The 15596-nt window shown below is 44.3% G+C and overlaps 1 protein-coding gene across 8 annotated transcripts in view; it reads left to right on the forward strand.

The window, feature by feature from the left end:
* The window catches only part of Prdm2 (PR/SET domain 2), a 101360-nt gene that overhangs the window by 37957 nt on the left and 47807 nt on the right, over positions 1-15596 (forward strand). For 7 of the 8 annotated variants that reach the window (XM_021161466.2, XM_085838710.1, XM_085838706.1 and 4 more), the window contains 2 exons: positions 1683-1835; positions 9112-9238. In XM_021161466.2, coding sequence (XP_021017125.1) covers positions 1683-1835; positions 9112-9238 — 280 coding nt within the window. Of the gene's footprint in view, positions 1-1682; positions 1836-9111; positions 9239-9280; positions 9637-15596 lie in introns of those variants that run through there. The other variant, XM_085838709.1, reaches the window with a different exon arrangement.

Here is a 15596-nt window from a genome sequence, read left to right on the forward strand (position 1 = left end):
ATTAAATAATTTCTCAAACAATTTAACTACTTTGACTTAGGCTAGCATTCTTAGTATGGTGCATTTTTCCCCCTTGGGAGTTTATTTACTCATCCATTTAATGTCTCTTCATTAGGCCTTTTCTGTGTGTTTTGCAGCATTGATCTTGGCATAGCAACATGTGCTTCTAGCCTGGCTCTATCTCATGGAGGTTGTTGGTCTGGAGTACGAGACTCATCCAGATGATAAGTTTGGATTCCTAGTAGCTCCTTGGGGACTTCAAGCTGCTATACCGGAGTCAAACCAGACTAAGCCTCTGGGTTGCCACCAGTAATCTTCCTGTAGCAAAGATCATAGAGTATTTTGTAATGTACACCCTTGTGTATTGTCATCACTATGACAGGATGCCAAAGACGGGTTATCTGAAATTTTAAAGGTTTGTTTTGTTTGGCGCACGGTTTGATGAGTAACCATCCACAATTGGGCAGTCCTGCAGGCTGGGCCTCTGGTAACAGGGGTGTCTCCTGGCAGGAGCACGTGCAGGAGCCAAAGTTCTCTCTCTCAGACTGGAGCAGTAGCAGAGGGAAAGGTAGGGTCCTACAGTTCCTTCTGAGGTGTCAATGGCCTAAGGGCCTTCCTTCTACCAGGCCCACATCCTGAAGGTCCATTATTCCTCAATAGCACCTGCTAGACTATATATGGCTCTTTGGTTCTCACCCAGACCTTAGTACCCTCTTGCAAATCTTCGCAGGAGACATAGACCTGCATACCAGGGAAGGTTGCAGGAAACATAGACCTGCACACCAGGGGAGGTCGCAGGAAACATAGACCTGCACACCAGTGGAGGTTGCATGCCAAGTGGGCATGTGTACTGCATTTTGAATTTAGATTATTTTAGAACTATTTTAAAATGACTGCATTATTCATAGAATTAAAACTAAGTTGTGGGACATTTATGCTATGCTTGAAGAATTACTGCCTCATCTGTTCAGTGAGAAAGAGGTCATAAATTTCAGACTACTTGCAGAGTTCATGTTCTTTCAAATGAAGGCATGACCAGCTATGAGTTTGTTGGCAGCATCTCAGAGGAAGAGTTGAACAAGCATGAATGTTCCTGTGTCCTGGCTTTTCTGGTTTTGTTTTTTTTGTTTTGTTTTGTTTTGTTTTTATCTGCATCCTAGAACTTTGCAAAGATGTTTGCTGAACCTTAGTTCTAACACATATGCTGGATGGAGTAGGTGTTAAGGGACAGTGAAGTTTACAAAGCAGTTTTCACCTACATGGCTGGTTCACGTGTGTCCATTTTCCGACATCTCTGTAAATCATGCCAGAAAGAGACCACTGAACTGTGTCCTCAGCAGTCCAGACCTGGATTGGACCAATAGAGTATCTTAGAAAGCATGTTGCTAAGTCACATTTGAGAGAATGTAGTTGTTACTTATTTTCATGCCCAGGGAACATTTGTAGATCAAGCATGTGACCTTCAGTTCCTCATATGGTGGCGGGAGGTGGGATGGGAAACCAAGCCTAAAGAAAGACTACGATTTTACAGCTTCAGTTTTCTGCTTGTGTTTTTCTATATTGCTTCTATGAAGTGCTTTTTAGAGTGCTTGTATATAGTGAGAAAAGCTGTTTGGAAAGTTGAAGATGAAACTGTTTTTAGGCATTCCTATCCTAATACAAGCTTGTTCTTCTCCATCTAGGTGTACTACCCAAATTTGGGGTGGATGTGCATTGATGCCACTGATCCAGAGAAGGGCAACTGGCTCCGCTATGTGAACTGGGCTTGCTCAGGAGAAGAACAGAATTTATTTCCACTGGAAATCAACAGAGCCATTTACTATAAAACCTTAAAGGTAACAGTGTTAGTGTTAGTCTACTCCTGGCTACTTTGTAAGCCTTCTCTAAATGCAGTCTAATTGTAACTGAAAAGAACAACTTCCCAGACCTAGAATGGATTGTGTTTGCAGTGGTTCATCCACACACCTAAAACTCTATATTAAATACATGGTTCATGAGGCCTTGCATATATTGGAGAACTAGAGCAAGAAGACTGTGTTGAGTAATTACAGACTGCATCTTTCTTCATACTATTGATTATCTGTGACATCTGCTCCCCCCCTCTTCCTCTGACACAGATGCACTAGGAACTGACTGGCAGGTTTAGCCCACCGTGAGTCGCTGTTACGTGGTACCATGGTAGTGCCTGTAACAGAAAGCACACTCGCAGTGTTCAGAGTGCGTAAGCCTTGGATTAGCTTTTCCTTTCCGTTGATTATATTCAGGATAGAATTTGGGATTTACTTCTTCCTGTCAAAATATTTCTTGGGAAAATTGATTGCAGAGATGAAGAGGACCATCCTCAGAGCTGGTGATGAAGGTACCCAGCGCATTTTGGACCTTGCTACTAGGATGCTCTTCATGTTAGCATGTTTCTGTGGTGAGCAAGATTCTGGCTCCCTCTTTGGTTTTTACTGGTCATATTTCAGTAGCAGACAGATCTACATTCCATGTATGGAATGTTCTAGAATGGAATCTTGGGGCTGGAAAGATAGATGATGGTAGCCTCTTTTGGAATAGATATCTCTGTCCAAATTGCTGTGACAAACAAATAGTTCTTCATTCACTTGGTTCCTCTATCTATGTTACAAGTCAGGGACAAGTCTATAGATTTTTTTTTCTTTCTTTCTTTTTTTTTTTTTTTAAATCTTCACAGAGTTGAGAACTCTTGAGCATTTCGGGCAGTGTCCTGAGTTCATGGTATATGTAGTAGCATAAGGCCTTCTGCAAGTTGAGTTAGTGTGTAGCTGTTCAATGTTCTTCAATTGTATTTTCCTAACTTTGCCTCTGTGACATGTTTATACCTAAACCTGGCTTCTAGCCTCTGCAGAATTTGGATCCCCCCCCCCCCCATGTTCATACTTAGGCTGCCCAAAACTTGTTTTCCATTTCTTTTTGCTGAATTGTAGCTATAGGCTGTTCTAGTAGACCCGCTGCCTGGTTTCAAAGAGCACTAAGGATTCATTTTGTTTATCAAATACATCTCAAGCAGGAAATACAACTGGTTCTGTTGGCAAGGTAGAATCCTGGTAGAGACAACGTGGCTGTGAGATAGGCAGTGTAAGCTAGGGATGGAGACAGCTGTGTAAAGTAAGCTAAGGATGGAGGTAGCTGCATAGGTCAAGTGTTCCTTATTTGCACTGCTTAGTATCAAAGTGTTTTGGATTTTAAACATCTGCATATACTTAGTTTTTTAGTCTGGGACCCACCTGTAAATATGGAATTGACTTATATCTCAGGTACATCTGAGACAAGTGGACATACTGGAACTTTATGCAGGGGCTCTATTGTCCTGATTTTGATTGTGGGGGTTATGTCACCACATATAACTGAAAATTTGGAGCATTTCCAGCTTCAGAGTTTTGTATTGGGATATTTAACATAAAAAAAAAAATTAATTCATACAGTTGCTATAAAAAGCAGACAGTATGCTGTGGTCGGTGTAGGGTGTTAATAACTATTTCACGTGTGAGCTAATGAGCAGTACTGGTAGAGCATAGCTGATCTTTGTACACCTGAAGGCCTAACCTTTGGCGGTTGTTCTGGTATGTTTGAGACCTTTTGGATCCCTCAGCTGTGATCTGCTGTGTTCTCCAGGATTCAGCATTCCTGAGGCAGGCTTTGTAAATGAATTACAAGGAATGGCTCTGAACTCTTCTTTGGTTTACTGCAAGAGATCTTGAAAATGCTAAGGAGTACAAAATAAAAATACTGTTTTTCTTTTTGTCAGAGAGTGTCTGTTAGCATGTAGCTCCATAGTATAGCAACATCTCAGTCACTGACAATACTGAAAGCTGCTCCGTACAGAACACACTAGGCTCCCCTTCAGTATTTCACCAGTCTACCAACACTTAAGTGGTTATTTTATTTGATTTGCAGTACATACAGGTTCTAGGTTGTGTTTTTCAATGAAGACTAACTTGTGTGGACATAAGTATTCTTCTGTATGAGGATTTGTGTTTATTTCTGCCCTCTCCATCTTTGGTGTCAAGGCTCAAACCCAGGGCTTCACCCCTATCTCTGTGAGCTGTTTAAGTCATCTCTGTGTGAAGTAAAGCTATTTCTGGTGATGCCCCAAGAGCAATGAAAAGGAAGCCAGGAGCTAGGTACAGGGCTCTTGTTCTTAGAGGCCTGGGTGTCTCCTGCTTGCTTCTGGCCAGTGTTCTGACTGTGCTGTGATGGAAACCATGGTATACATTTGTCCTCATTCCCCTTTACTTTTTTTTTTTTTTTTGGTTTTTCGAGACAGGGTTTCTCTGTGTAGCCCTGGCTGTCCTGGAACTCATTTTGTAGACCAGGCTGGCCTCGAACTCAGAAATCCGCCTGCCTCTGCCTTCCGAGTGCTGGGATTAAAGGCTCCCCTTTACTTTTAAACTTTGCTTGTATTTTATATTTTCTAGGGTCCTAATCATGTCAGATAATGTTTAATAATACTATCTATTACATATGGCATAAGAAAAGATCTGAACTAAAATTTATATGATCTAAAAACAGTTTAATTTTGGAAGGCAAACAAATCAGATTAGCTCATCAGAGTGCCAAAAGGTGTTTCTGATGGCCGTTTTAGCTCATTAATAGATTTTCAAAGTAGGGATTTTGGTTAAGTTTAGCTGATTCAAAAAAGGATATGAGACATTGGTTCAAAAACAGTAAAGTGGTAGAGTTTAGCTATTTTTGGAGGAACAAAGTAAACAGTGTCTGGTTCTTTTATTTTTTCATTTCTTTTTATAGATTTATTTATTTTATATATGTGAATACACTGTTGCAGTCTTCAGACACACTGGAAGAGGGCATCAGGTCCCATTACAGATGGTTGTGAGCCACCATGTGGTTGCTGGGAATTGAACTCAGGTCCTCTGGAAGAACAGTTACTGCTCTTAACCACTGAGCCATCTCTCCAGCCCTGGTTCTTTTATTTTAAACAGCTTGAATACTTTGAAATAATGAGAGTTCTGTAGACAGTGAAACAAAGTCTTAGAGTTTTTCTGCTGTGAACAGACACCATGACCAAGGCAACACATACAGGGATATTTAACTGGGGCTGGCTTACAGGTTCAGATGTTCAGTCCATTATCATCAAGGCAGGAACATGGCAGCATCCAGGCAGGCATGGTGCAGGCAGAGCTGAGAGTTCTCCATCTTCATCTGAAGGCTGCTAGCAGAATACTGGCTTCCAGGCAGGTAGGGTGAGAGAGTCTTATAGCCCACACCCTAGTGACAGACCTAATTCACAAGGCCACACCTTCTAATAGTGCCACTCCCTAGGCTGAGCATATAAAAACCATCACATTCCACTCCCTGGCCCCCATAGGCTTGTTCAAACACATGAGTCTAAGAGGGCCAAAGCTAAACACAGCACAATGCAAAATACATTTAGTCCAACTTCAAAAGTCTCCATAGTCTATAGCAGTCTCAACAATGTTAAAAGTTCAAAGTTCAAAGTCTCTTCTGAGATTTGTCCAATCACTTAACTGTCATCCCTAAAGCAAGACAGGAAACCAGCTGGGCAAACTTCAAACTTTGTATCTTCAAGGCTGATGTCAAAGAGGTCTTCAGATTTCCCACTCCTTTTTTACTTTTGTTGACTGCAACAAACTTCTTTCTCCTGGGCTGGTTCCACTCCCTGTTAGCAGCTTTCTTCAGCAGATAGCCCACAACCCTGGCATCTCCAAAATCTTTGGGTCTCCAAGGCAACTTAAGTGTTACATCTTGTTTCAGTGTCTGGGATCCACATATGATCTTCTGTGCCTTCTCCAAAGGGCTAGCATCACTTCTCCAGCACTGCCCTCTGTCGCACTCTAAGCTCAGGTTGATCCACTCCACTGCTGCTGCTGTTCTTGGTGATCATCCCATGGTGCTGAGACCTCCAATATGCTGGGGTCTTCTGCTGCAGCTAGGCTTCACCAATAGCCGCTCATAGGCTTTCTTCATGATTCCAAGCCTCAACTCCTTGCATGACCCCCTTTAGTCCTGGGCCATTAACTGCTACTGAAGCTGTACCTTCACCATGGCCTTCCCTGGCCTCTCACAGTACCTAGCCTCAGCTGCTCTTCATGACCCCTTCATGCCTTCAAAACCAGTACCCCTTGGGTGACTCTTACACATTATCAAGTACAGCTGTACCATGAGAAACAACCTTGACTATCTCTAGAACATAGCTTCTTTTTTTTTTAAGAATTTATTATATATGTAAGTACACTGTAGTTGTCTTCAGACACTCCAGAAGAGGGAGTCAGATCTCATTATGGATGGTTGTGAGCCACCATGTGGTTGCTGGGAATTGAACTCAGGACCTTCAGAAGAGCAGTCAGTGCTCTTAACCTCTGAGCCATCTCTCCAGCCCCGAACATAGCTTCTTTGAGCTCTCAGAAATAGTTCCCAGAAGATTTCCCAGAAGACAGAGATGCTGCTCGCTTGCTCGCTCTCTCTCTCTCTCTCTTGTTTTTTTTGTTTTGTTTTTTTGTTTTTGTTTTTGTTTTTTTGAGACAGGGTTTTTCTGTGTAGTCCTGGCTGTCCTGGAACTCTCTGTAGACCAGGCTGGCCTCGATTCTGAAATCCACCTGCCTCTGCTTCCCAAGTGCTGGGATTAAAGGCGTGTAGCCGCCATTGACTGGTGCTGGTCTCTTCTTAATCACCACTAATTTCTTAGCTGCAGCTAACCAGCTTCAATTGTCCCAGTATTCCTTTCCATTCTGGACTCTCAAGCCAGAGCCATGTGTCCAAAGCTGCCAAGTTCTGCTGCTTGCAGGGGTTGGAACATGGCCCCCTTGTTCTATTACATTATCACCAGCTTTCTGTTTTCCAACTCCTTTACTACCTAAGCTTGGCTGTCCTGGAACTTGCTTTGTACATGACTTTGAACTTGGAGATCTTCATGCCTGTCTCCTAAACACTGGGATTAAAGTTGTAGTCCACCAAACCTGGATTTAAGTTTTTTTTTTTTTTGTTTTTTTTTCTCATATAGAACTTGCTCTGTTCAGTCTATTCTTGAACTCAGAGATCTGTTTGTCTTTGCCTCCTGGTGTTGAAGGTTTGTACTACCATGCCTGAACCTAAATTTAGCTGGATGGGATCTTGCCCCAAGGAAGGCTGCTAGCAGAATACTGGCTTCCAGGCAGCTAGGATGAGAGAGGGTCTTAAAGCTCACATACACAGTGACACACCTACTCCAATAGGGCCACACTTTCTAATAATGCCACTCCATGGACCAAGCATATACAAACCATCACACTGTCTAAACTGAACATTTCTGTTTGAATTTCTGCTTTAAAACAAAAATAAGGACTGAGTGTTGTTTACACACTTTTAATGCCAGTGCTTGGGAGGTAGAGCACAGGTGGATCTCTTGAGTTCAAAGCTGGCCTGGTCTACTAGAGTTCCCAGGCTAGTCCAGGTTACATAGTGAGTGAGACCCTGTCTCAAAAAGCCAAAACAAACAGCAAACAAAAACTCCAGGACCAAACTCTTCCATAGCCCCAGTATGCTGCACACGAGGAAGCCAGCACCTAGGTAGTATTCTATCAGCTGATCCGTCCACTCAGTCACATCCTAGAGACAGAGCTCGGGCTCTCATTTGTCTCCTAGACTTGGGCAGTTACTTTGGTCTTTGATAACTTTTCAGTTCTGAGGAGACTCAGTTTGGCCTTCCTTTTGATTAGATCCCACTTAGGCCTCTGGGCATCCCAGACGGGATCTGTCCTCTGCGTGGTCTCAGGAGGCAGGTGCTGTCCCTCTGACTCATGGTAAAGACTCTTCCTCCATCTGTGACTGATGGCTGCTTATGGGGAGAGGGCTTTGACAGGAAGCAAATGTTCTGATACTTCTCACACTCTCACCTAACGACAGTAGGTCCACTGGGGAGCCTTGTCTGGATCAATCTGCGGTGATGATTGCAATATGGGTTTATTTTAATTGCCTCATTCCCACTCATTCTACACTAAGCAAAAACATTTCCTTTTGTGTGTCTCTTCCTGTGATCATCGGTGTCAGCATGTGGGTTTAGATGGGCTTTTACTTGAACTTTCTGAACAGATGGGTTCCTGACAATGAAAGACAACTATTAGCTACCTTCCCAGTTCTGTTTAGGCCTCACTTTTCTACTCAAAATATTTCTTCAGGATGTTGCAGGTGTGGTTATATGATGGTGTGACTGTGAAGAATTTAATGTTTTAGGAGCATAATTAATGAAGGTATTCTTAGGATTTCTGTAACTAGAAGTTGCACTATACACTCTTGATGTGTTTTCAGAGGCCTGTGCTGCTTTGATGATGTGCATCGAGAATGCTAGCTTAGGCTCTGAGCTCAGAGCTTTAAAATACTTAACATAGTGGTTGTGTGCATGGATAAAGGTGCACTGCGTTCCTGCTTAACTTGTGCTTGGAATCAAAAACGTATGCTGCTAGCTCTCATGCCATTTGCTTAGTAGCACTTTACATTTCTCATTCACTGAAATTTCATGGGCAAAATGGTCTCATGTTTTCTCTTTTGCTTTGTTGGCATGAGGCTTGGAACTAGCTGTAAGAATCGGTTGATGGCGGGTGTGTGTGTGTGTGTGTGTGTGTGTGTGTGTGTGTGTGGTGGCACACGTCTTTAATCCCAGCACTTGGGAGGCAGAGGCAGGCGGATTTCTGAGTTCAAGGCCAGTCTGGTCTACAGAGTGAGTTCCAGGACAGCCAAGGCTACACAGAGAAACCCTACCTCGAAGAAAAAAAAAAAAGAATCTGTTGATGGAGATGGAGGCTGAGCACTAGGCCCAGATCAGCCGGTGCACGCACTCCTGCGAGCATCTGTGACAAGCTGCCAGGTTGTCCTGCTTGTCCCGAGTGCCCAGCCGGCCAAGGAATTTTCTGCTAGCCCTGGCCGCGGCTCCGCCTTCTGCCCGGCCTACGTCGTAGGGTCCGCCTCCTTCCCCGGCGCGCGCCCTGGCCCCGCCTCCCTCCGCGCGTGCCCGCGGCGGCGGCGCCCTCCCGACAGCTGTTTGCGGTCGGCGCGCCGCTCTTGCCCGCTGCCGTGCCGCCCCCGCCAACAACCGCGTTTCTGATTGGTCTGCCCCTTGTCTCTTCTCTTTGGTAGCCAATCGCGCCTGGCGAGGAGCTCCTGGTCTGGTACAATGGGGAAGACAACCCCGAGATAGCAGCTGCGATTGAGGAAGAGCGAGCCAGCGCCCGGAGCAAGCGGAGCTCCCCGAAGAGCCGGAGAGGTAGGAATCGCCGCCGCCGCCGCTGCCGCCGGGTCTGGGCCGCACCCGCGCCGGCCTAAGTAAGGGTCGAGGTCCGGGCGTTGCCCGTAGCGTCGGGGTGACCTTTTCCGGGCTCTGCCCGCCGTCTCCACCCGGCCCGCTGCTGAATCACGGCAGTCCCGGCGCGTTCGGGCTGTTTGCGAACTTGTGCCTGAGCGCCCGCGCGGCGGGAAGTGCGCGTGCGGCCGCCGAGTGCGGGCCCGGCCCTGCTCCCGGAATAGGGCTGGCCGCGCCGCGAGGGAGGGCCGCCTGCGCCTTCCGGCCCGGCTGACAGCGCAGGACGCGGCAGAGGAGGGAGACGGGAAGGGAGAACCGGACCTGGGAGAGACAAAGATGGGGTGCATCGGGAGCCGAGGGAGGTAGGCTGCCGCACAGAATGTGTTGGGCTTTGGTGGAAGTTTAGGAGGCTTGCCTTCCCCTCAGATCTGTGTTAAAGATGTTTTGAACAGAAGGTAGAGTGTAGTCAGTCACTTATAAAAGGGAGGGGATAATTTGTGGGTAGGAAAATAGTTTGGCTATATCATATTTCCAGCTGGCATGCCGATACGTCGCTGGAATATTTTTACGAAAAACTTTTAATGTGAATTTGGGGATCTTTTATTTGAGTCTACTTTGAATACAGGCCAAGGCACGGTGTGGTGGTCGCTTTTGATAAGAACTTTGGGTTTTTTGTTTTTTGCTCTCCCCTTAGATCTTGGTAAATCTGAACAAGCCTTTTCTTTTCCCAGACATTGTATTTTGTGGGAGTGAGGCTATAAACAAAAGCATAAACATGGTTTTGGAAAACTCTCAAGCCATATTTGATGAGCTCATTGTGACTTTTCAATTCCATATCCTTTGCATTTCACAGCAAAGTGAAATAGGCTCACCCAAGGGATGGCTGGTGGGTCGCTTGCTGAATACATTTTTCTGTTTATTGACGATGATTTAGTTGTTGTTTTAGGTCAGTAAATACTTTGATTCTGGGTCAGAAGATAAGAAAGAGTCCAGAAAATTCCAGCCCTCTCTCAAGTGTTTTAACTCTACGTTGAGGTTTTGTTGGGCCAAGGCTCAGCATTTTGACTCCATGCCATTATTTGTCTTGTTTCTGTACTTAATGTATATTTGTAAGCAAGAGCCATGCTACCAGCCTTCCTAGAGAAGGTATGACTTGTGGAGGCTGAAAACTAGGGGATATGGGGACTTTCTTACTGTGCCACTATACTTAATTAATTTTGACTTATTATCAGATCTGTAATTTGATGGCAGTCATACTTTGCTTTGTGTCAACTTTGGTGTGTGTATTCAGAACTGTTTCATTATTATTATTATTCCTTACTGTGGAAATTCAATTCAGTGTGGAGGAAAAACCTGAAAATAATCTTTTTGTTTTATTAGTGATACACAAATGTACACATTTTGTGGCTAGATTGCTGGTTTTTATATTGTTTGGTGCCTTTTTTTTTTTTCTTTTGTCTGTCTGTCTGTTGGTTTTGTTTTGTTTTTTTTGTTTTTTTTTTTTTTTTTGAGTCAGGGTTTCTCTATGTGGTCCTGCCTGTCCTGGGACTCATTCTGTAAACCAGGCTTGATCAAACTCACAGAGCTCTGCCTGCCTCTGCCTCCAGAGTGCCGTGATTAAAGGCCATGGACCACCACCACTTGGCAGTAATTATATTTCTTTCTGCCCCATTATTTTGATAAAGAGTCTGAGTAGCAGACAGCTCACTGAGTCTTTCTTGAGCTTTAATGAAAAGACTCGTGTGGAGTTCGTTCTTAGAACATATAGCTTCTCTTCTCTAGGCAGCTTATCTCAGAAGAGGCATGTTTGCTATATGTGACCTTGAGTTTGGAGAACTTAATGAATCAAGCCTTTTAAATTATGCTGTGAAATCTAACTTAACAGCTTGTAAGATCTGAAGGCAGAACTTTTTATATTGGATAACTTTAGACATTTTAAATAATAATACCAGAGAGAATCAAAGTAAATTGATTCATAGACAGTGTGGACTATTTCTGAAAGCCAGATGTTGGGAATATACAGCTGTCTAGTAGATTGATATTTGGCATAACCTCGTACTTTTGAAACAAAGGACTGAGTTCTTCACGGTTCTGGACCTTAGCTCCTTTGCATGGCAGCTGTGTGTTGCCAAGAGGGACCTTTCAGAACTCATCATCGGATTGTCGGTGGATCATGAGGACTTTTGTGTGTATTAGGTAGTTAGAAGCCCTGGGTCCTGTGTCTGCTACCTACCTACTTACTACCTACTTACCTACCTTTCTACTTTCCTTCCCTGCTCCCTCCCTCTCCCTCTCTATTTTTGTTTGTTTGTTTCTTTCTCTCATTAATGTTTGTTAAGCCCTGCCATGTGCTGGACTTTCTGGCCATTTGTGTAGTTCCTTGGGTAACCTAGACTTAGGGGAAATGGGCACACCAGGAAGGCAGTGATCAATGTTTGAGGGGTTGGCTGGCCCTCAGCCAACACTCAGACAATGTATAAAGGAAGAACAGTACATAGTGCTTTGAGATGGCAGTTCATATTGTACCTGACCAAGGAGCATGCAGTGTTTCCCATGGTTGTAGGTGTACATGCACTAGGCATTTTTCACTGGAACTCAGCTTTCTGTTTCTGCTGAATCGTATGCATGTCTGAGCAGCCTCTGTAAGCTTGAATGTCAGAAGTGGCTTGGTTTGAACAGGTTAAAGCTTTCAGGTAGAAAAGTGGAAGGTTTAGTGTTGGATGTCTCCAGCTAATTAAGTATGAACTGTATAGATTATAATGGAACAGAGAAAAGGCCACATTGAGAATTTTTATTTCCTTCTTGATTTCTGTCTCCTACTCATGACTGAGAAATGCAATTGAGTTGGCTAACCATAAGTAATGACTGTTAATGAATCTTTCTTTGTCTAGTGGCACTGGAGATGAGACTCAGGGTCTTGTGGTGCTAATAAGCAAGTGCTGTGGCACTGCACTAAACCCAGTTGTGGGGAGTGTGGCTTTGGAACTTCACTGCAGTCGCAGTGTGTGTACAGAGCCCTACCTGAAGGAGGAGCATCACCGGCATTGCACAGATGGGTTTGCTGGAAGGAATGGGAGACGTGAGGTACCTAGGGCTCTCCCTGGTGTGGGACGGTGGCCCAGTCTTGACACTGTTCTGAGGTACACTTTTCCAGCTTTAACAATGGGTGATTGTGAAGCCACATGAGCTCTAGCTTTAGCTTCATCTTTAACCTCTTGGTCACTGAGGAACACGTGGGATAACAAAACGGGGAGGGTGTTTTTTGAAATTTGAAGACACTTGGAAACGAGACTCTAATGTGGCTGTGGGTTTCTTGTTGAGGACTTACTGAGCTGGTGGCTCCTCCAGCCAGCGGATGTTTATGACCACCTAGAGCTCTACCTAAGTGCTGGATTCTTCCCTGTTTTCTTCACTAGGTTCAGCCTCACTCCCATTCACCCTTACTAGTAGCTATCTAACCCACTGACCTCCCGGTTCAGGCAGGTTAGGAGAGAAGAGTTATTTATAGGAGCAAGAAGTCCCTTGGCTCTGAGAGCTGGGTGGTTGAAGACTAAGTATATAGCCTTTAATGGGCTGCACAGGATTATGTTCAGTAAGGCTCTGTCCTGTCTGAGAATATCAGCTAGTTACCTGGTGACTTTCAACTAACGTACAACATTTAAACTACAGTCAACCTTAAGAAGGAAGTGCTTCATCTGTTTCTGCATAGAATTGTTCAAAGGAATCCTCTTGGTGTAATGAAGAGCACTGGCGTGTTTTGAAATTGAGCATACTTGACATTCTTCCCCAGAGGTGCTGAGCAGCCCAGGCCAGGTTAGAACAGCTGAAAAATTTCACATGCAGAGAACGCAGTCCAGGTAGGGGCGTGGGCAGATGAGATAAGGTTGGCCAAGGGCTCATAATAACATCTGTGTGGGGTGTGGTACAATTCCTGTCAGGGCCTTCCTTCACCTGTGTCATAAGTGACATGAAGTTCCAGGGGGCTGAGGGCTCCAGGCAGAGACGAGACATATGATCTAGACAAGCTTATACTCCATGCATGTGAGAATTTCTTGACCTGAGAAACTCAGCTCTGTACATGGCTATATTGGCCTCTTTTCTGCAAGGTACCATGTTTGCATTGGTTGGGGAGATTCAGGAGCTGGCTAAATTAGGCATTAAATGCCAGCTCTGTGAAGTTCCTAGTCTACATAATTACAATCAAGTGCAAGCCATACTAAGTGTCTCTCCTTGTTCATGTGGGTCAGCAGAGGCCCCTTGAGGCTTCCTGGTTGTCATGAGAAGGATCTTGAGAAAGAGCAATGCATGAATTTTCCCTGTGAGAGGGATATGGCATCAAAGAAGACTGTTAGGCTCGTTGGAAATGTGTAGAAGGAAAGGTGTGCTGGTGGTGGGTGCCCAGCCTCCTGAAGAGAGACTTGCAGACTGCTGAGCCCCCCACCAGTGTTCCCACTCATCTTACATCTGTGGAGTGTTTTGTCCTAGCTCCAGATGAAGAATGGGCGCTGCTCAGGCGAGAGTCAAGAACGTGTTTGAGATTGGTGATCTGCTGAAGGATATCAACTTATCAACTGGGGAGGTGTCCATGCTTTTGTAAATGCAGTGGGCAGCAGTACAGGGTTTGAAGTTAGCTATTCAAAAGTACACTTTATAAAAGAAGAGAACAGGCTGGCTTACATGAAATGATCACTTGGTCTCTTCTAGCAACTGTTGCATATTCCTGACTGGAGCCGAGTGATCGAGGCCTGATGGTGGTAGGCAGTTCTTAGGTAGACTTAACTGGGCCCTCACCTCTTGACAGGTGTGTTCCTGTGCTTGTGACCTCAGACTTGTTAAGTCAGGCTGTATGGCAGGCAAAGAATATAGTGAGTCTTAACAGTGGTGTCTCCTGAAACCCTAGATGCCATCCATCTGAGAGATGCCTTCATTGAACAGTGCATGTCCTGCCCACCTTTCCTGCTGTGGACTGTGTCTATGCTCAGTACGGTTTCAGTAAGCTTTTCACCAGGAGGGAGAAGACATCTGTTACTTTTTCTATACTTGAGCCTCCGCTGAGGGGCTCCAGATTTGTGCTACGTGTTGGAAACTGTTTCTGTGCCTTTGATTCTTAATGATATGTAGCCTTGTTCACAGAAGAATTGTGTGGATTAGCCAGAATTTTATAAAATGTCTTCACAAGTGTAATTTCTTTGTTTCTGTGCTTGTGCCTGTGCCTGTGCACATGGCCAGAGGCAGAGTAGGGTGTAGATCATAACAATGTGGGTTCTGGGAATTAAACTCAGTTTGTCAGGCTTGGGAACAAGTGCCTTTCTTTATCTGCTGAGCCATCTCACTTGCCAGTGTAGAATCCTAATATAAAAAAAACTATTTGAGACATCTGATGGAGTGTGTTAGGAACTCTGACACGTGCTGCTGTGTATTCTGTCTATAAGGGAATTGGAAGCTATGACTTGTCTAATCCAGAAAAAAAAGTTTGATTATAATTGCATTTTCTAGAAGACCCTTATAATGAGTTCAGATTAGTCTAGTTTTTTAAATCTGACTATAACTTGCATGTTAAAACCCTTAATTTTGTTGTTTCCTTAAATATATGAACACCAGGTTTTTTTGCTTAAATAACTGATCTTTAAATTGGTTTAAAACTAGCTGTGCTTCTCTTCCCTAGGCAGTTTCGTATTCCAGTTCACAGATGGTGTTTAGATACAGGAACTCGGTGTTCCTGAGCTTGGAACCTGACAGAGGAGGGTGTAGTTGTAGTTTTATATTTGAAGTTGCCTCTAACGAAAGCAGGAGCCAGGTGTAGTAGTGCATGTCTTTAATCCCAGTATCTGGGAGACTGAGACTGAGTTTACATCTCTGAGTTTGAGGCCAACCTGGTGTATAAAGAGAGTTCTATCTAGGACAGCCACGGCTACATAGAGAGACCATGTCTTAGTAAACGAATGAATGAATGAATAAATAAAAAATTAAACAACTAGGAATTGATTGGATAGAAAGCTTGATTGGTTAACTGGGGATTGACCGTTGATGGGCACTTTGAGTGAAGGCTGCATGCAGAGCTGAAAAAGCTGCAGTCCAGGTTAACAGCCTGGAGCTGTGTAGTTTGGATTCCCTATGTGTATTCCATGCTGCCAGAGAGATCTGGAGTTTGGTCTTTATTAGCATTAATAGTTTAGGGGAGCTTATATTACAGTACAGAAGCAAGAACTTCCTCTAAGTGAAAAAGATACTGAAAGCAGTTGTGCCCCCATCCTCCCTCTCCCGCTCTGTGTAGCCCTGGCTTTCCTGGAGTTCTAGGCTAGCAGGAACCACATAGGGAGAT

This window comes from Mus caroli, unplaced genomic scaffold, assembly GCF_978045245.1.
Source record: "Mus caroli unplaced genomic scaffold, Mus_caroli_1 scaffold_6, whole genome shotgun sequence".
In the NCBI taxonomy this organism is placed as follows: domain Eukaryota; kingdom Metazoa; phylum Chordata; class Mammalia; order Rodentia; family Muridae; genus Mus; species Mus caroli.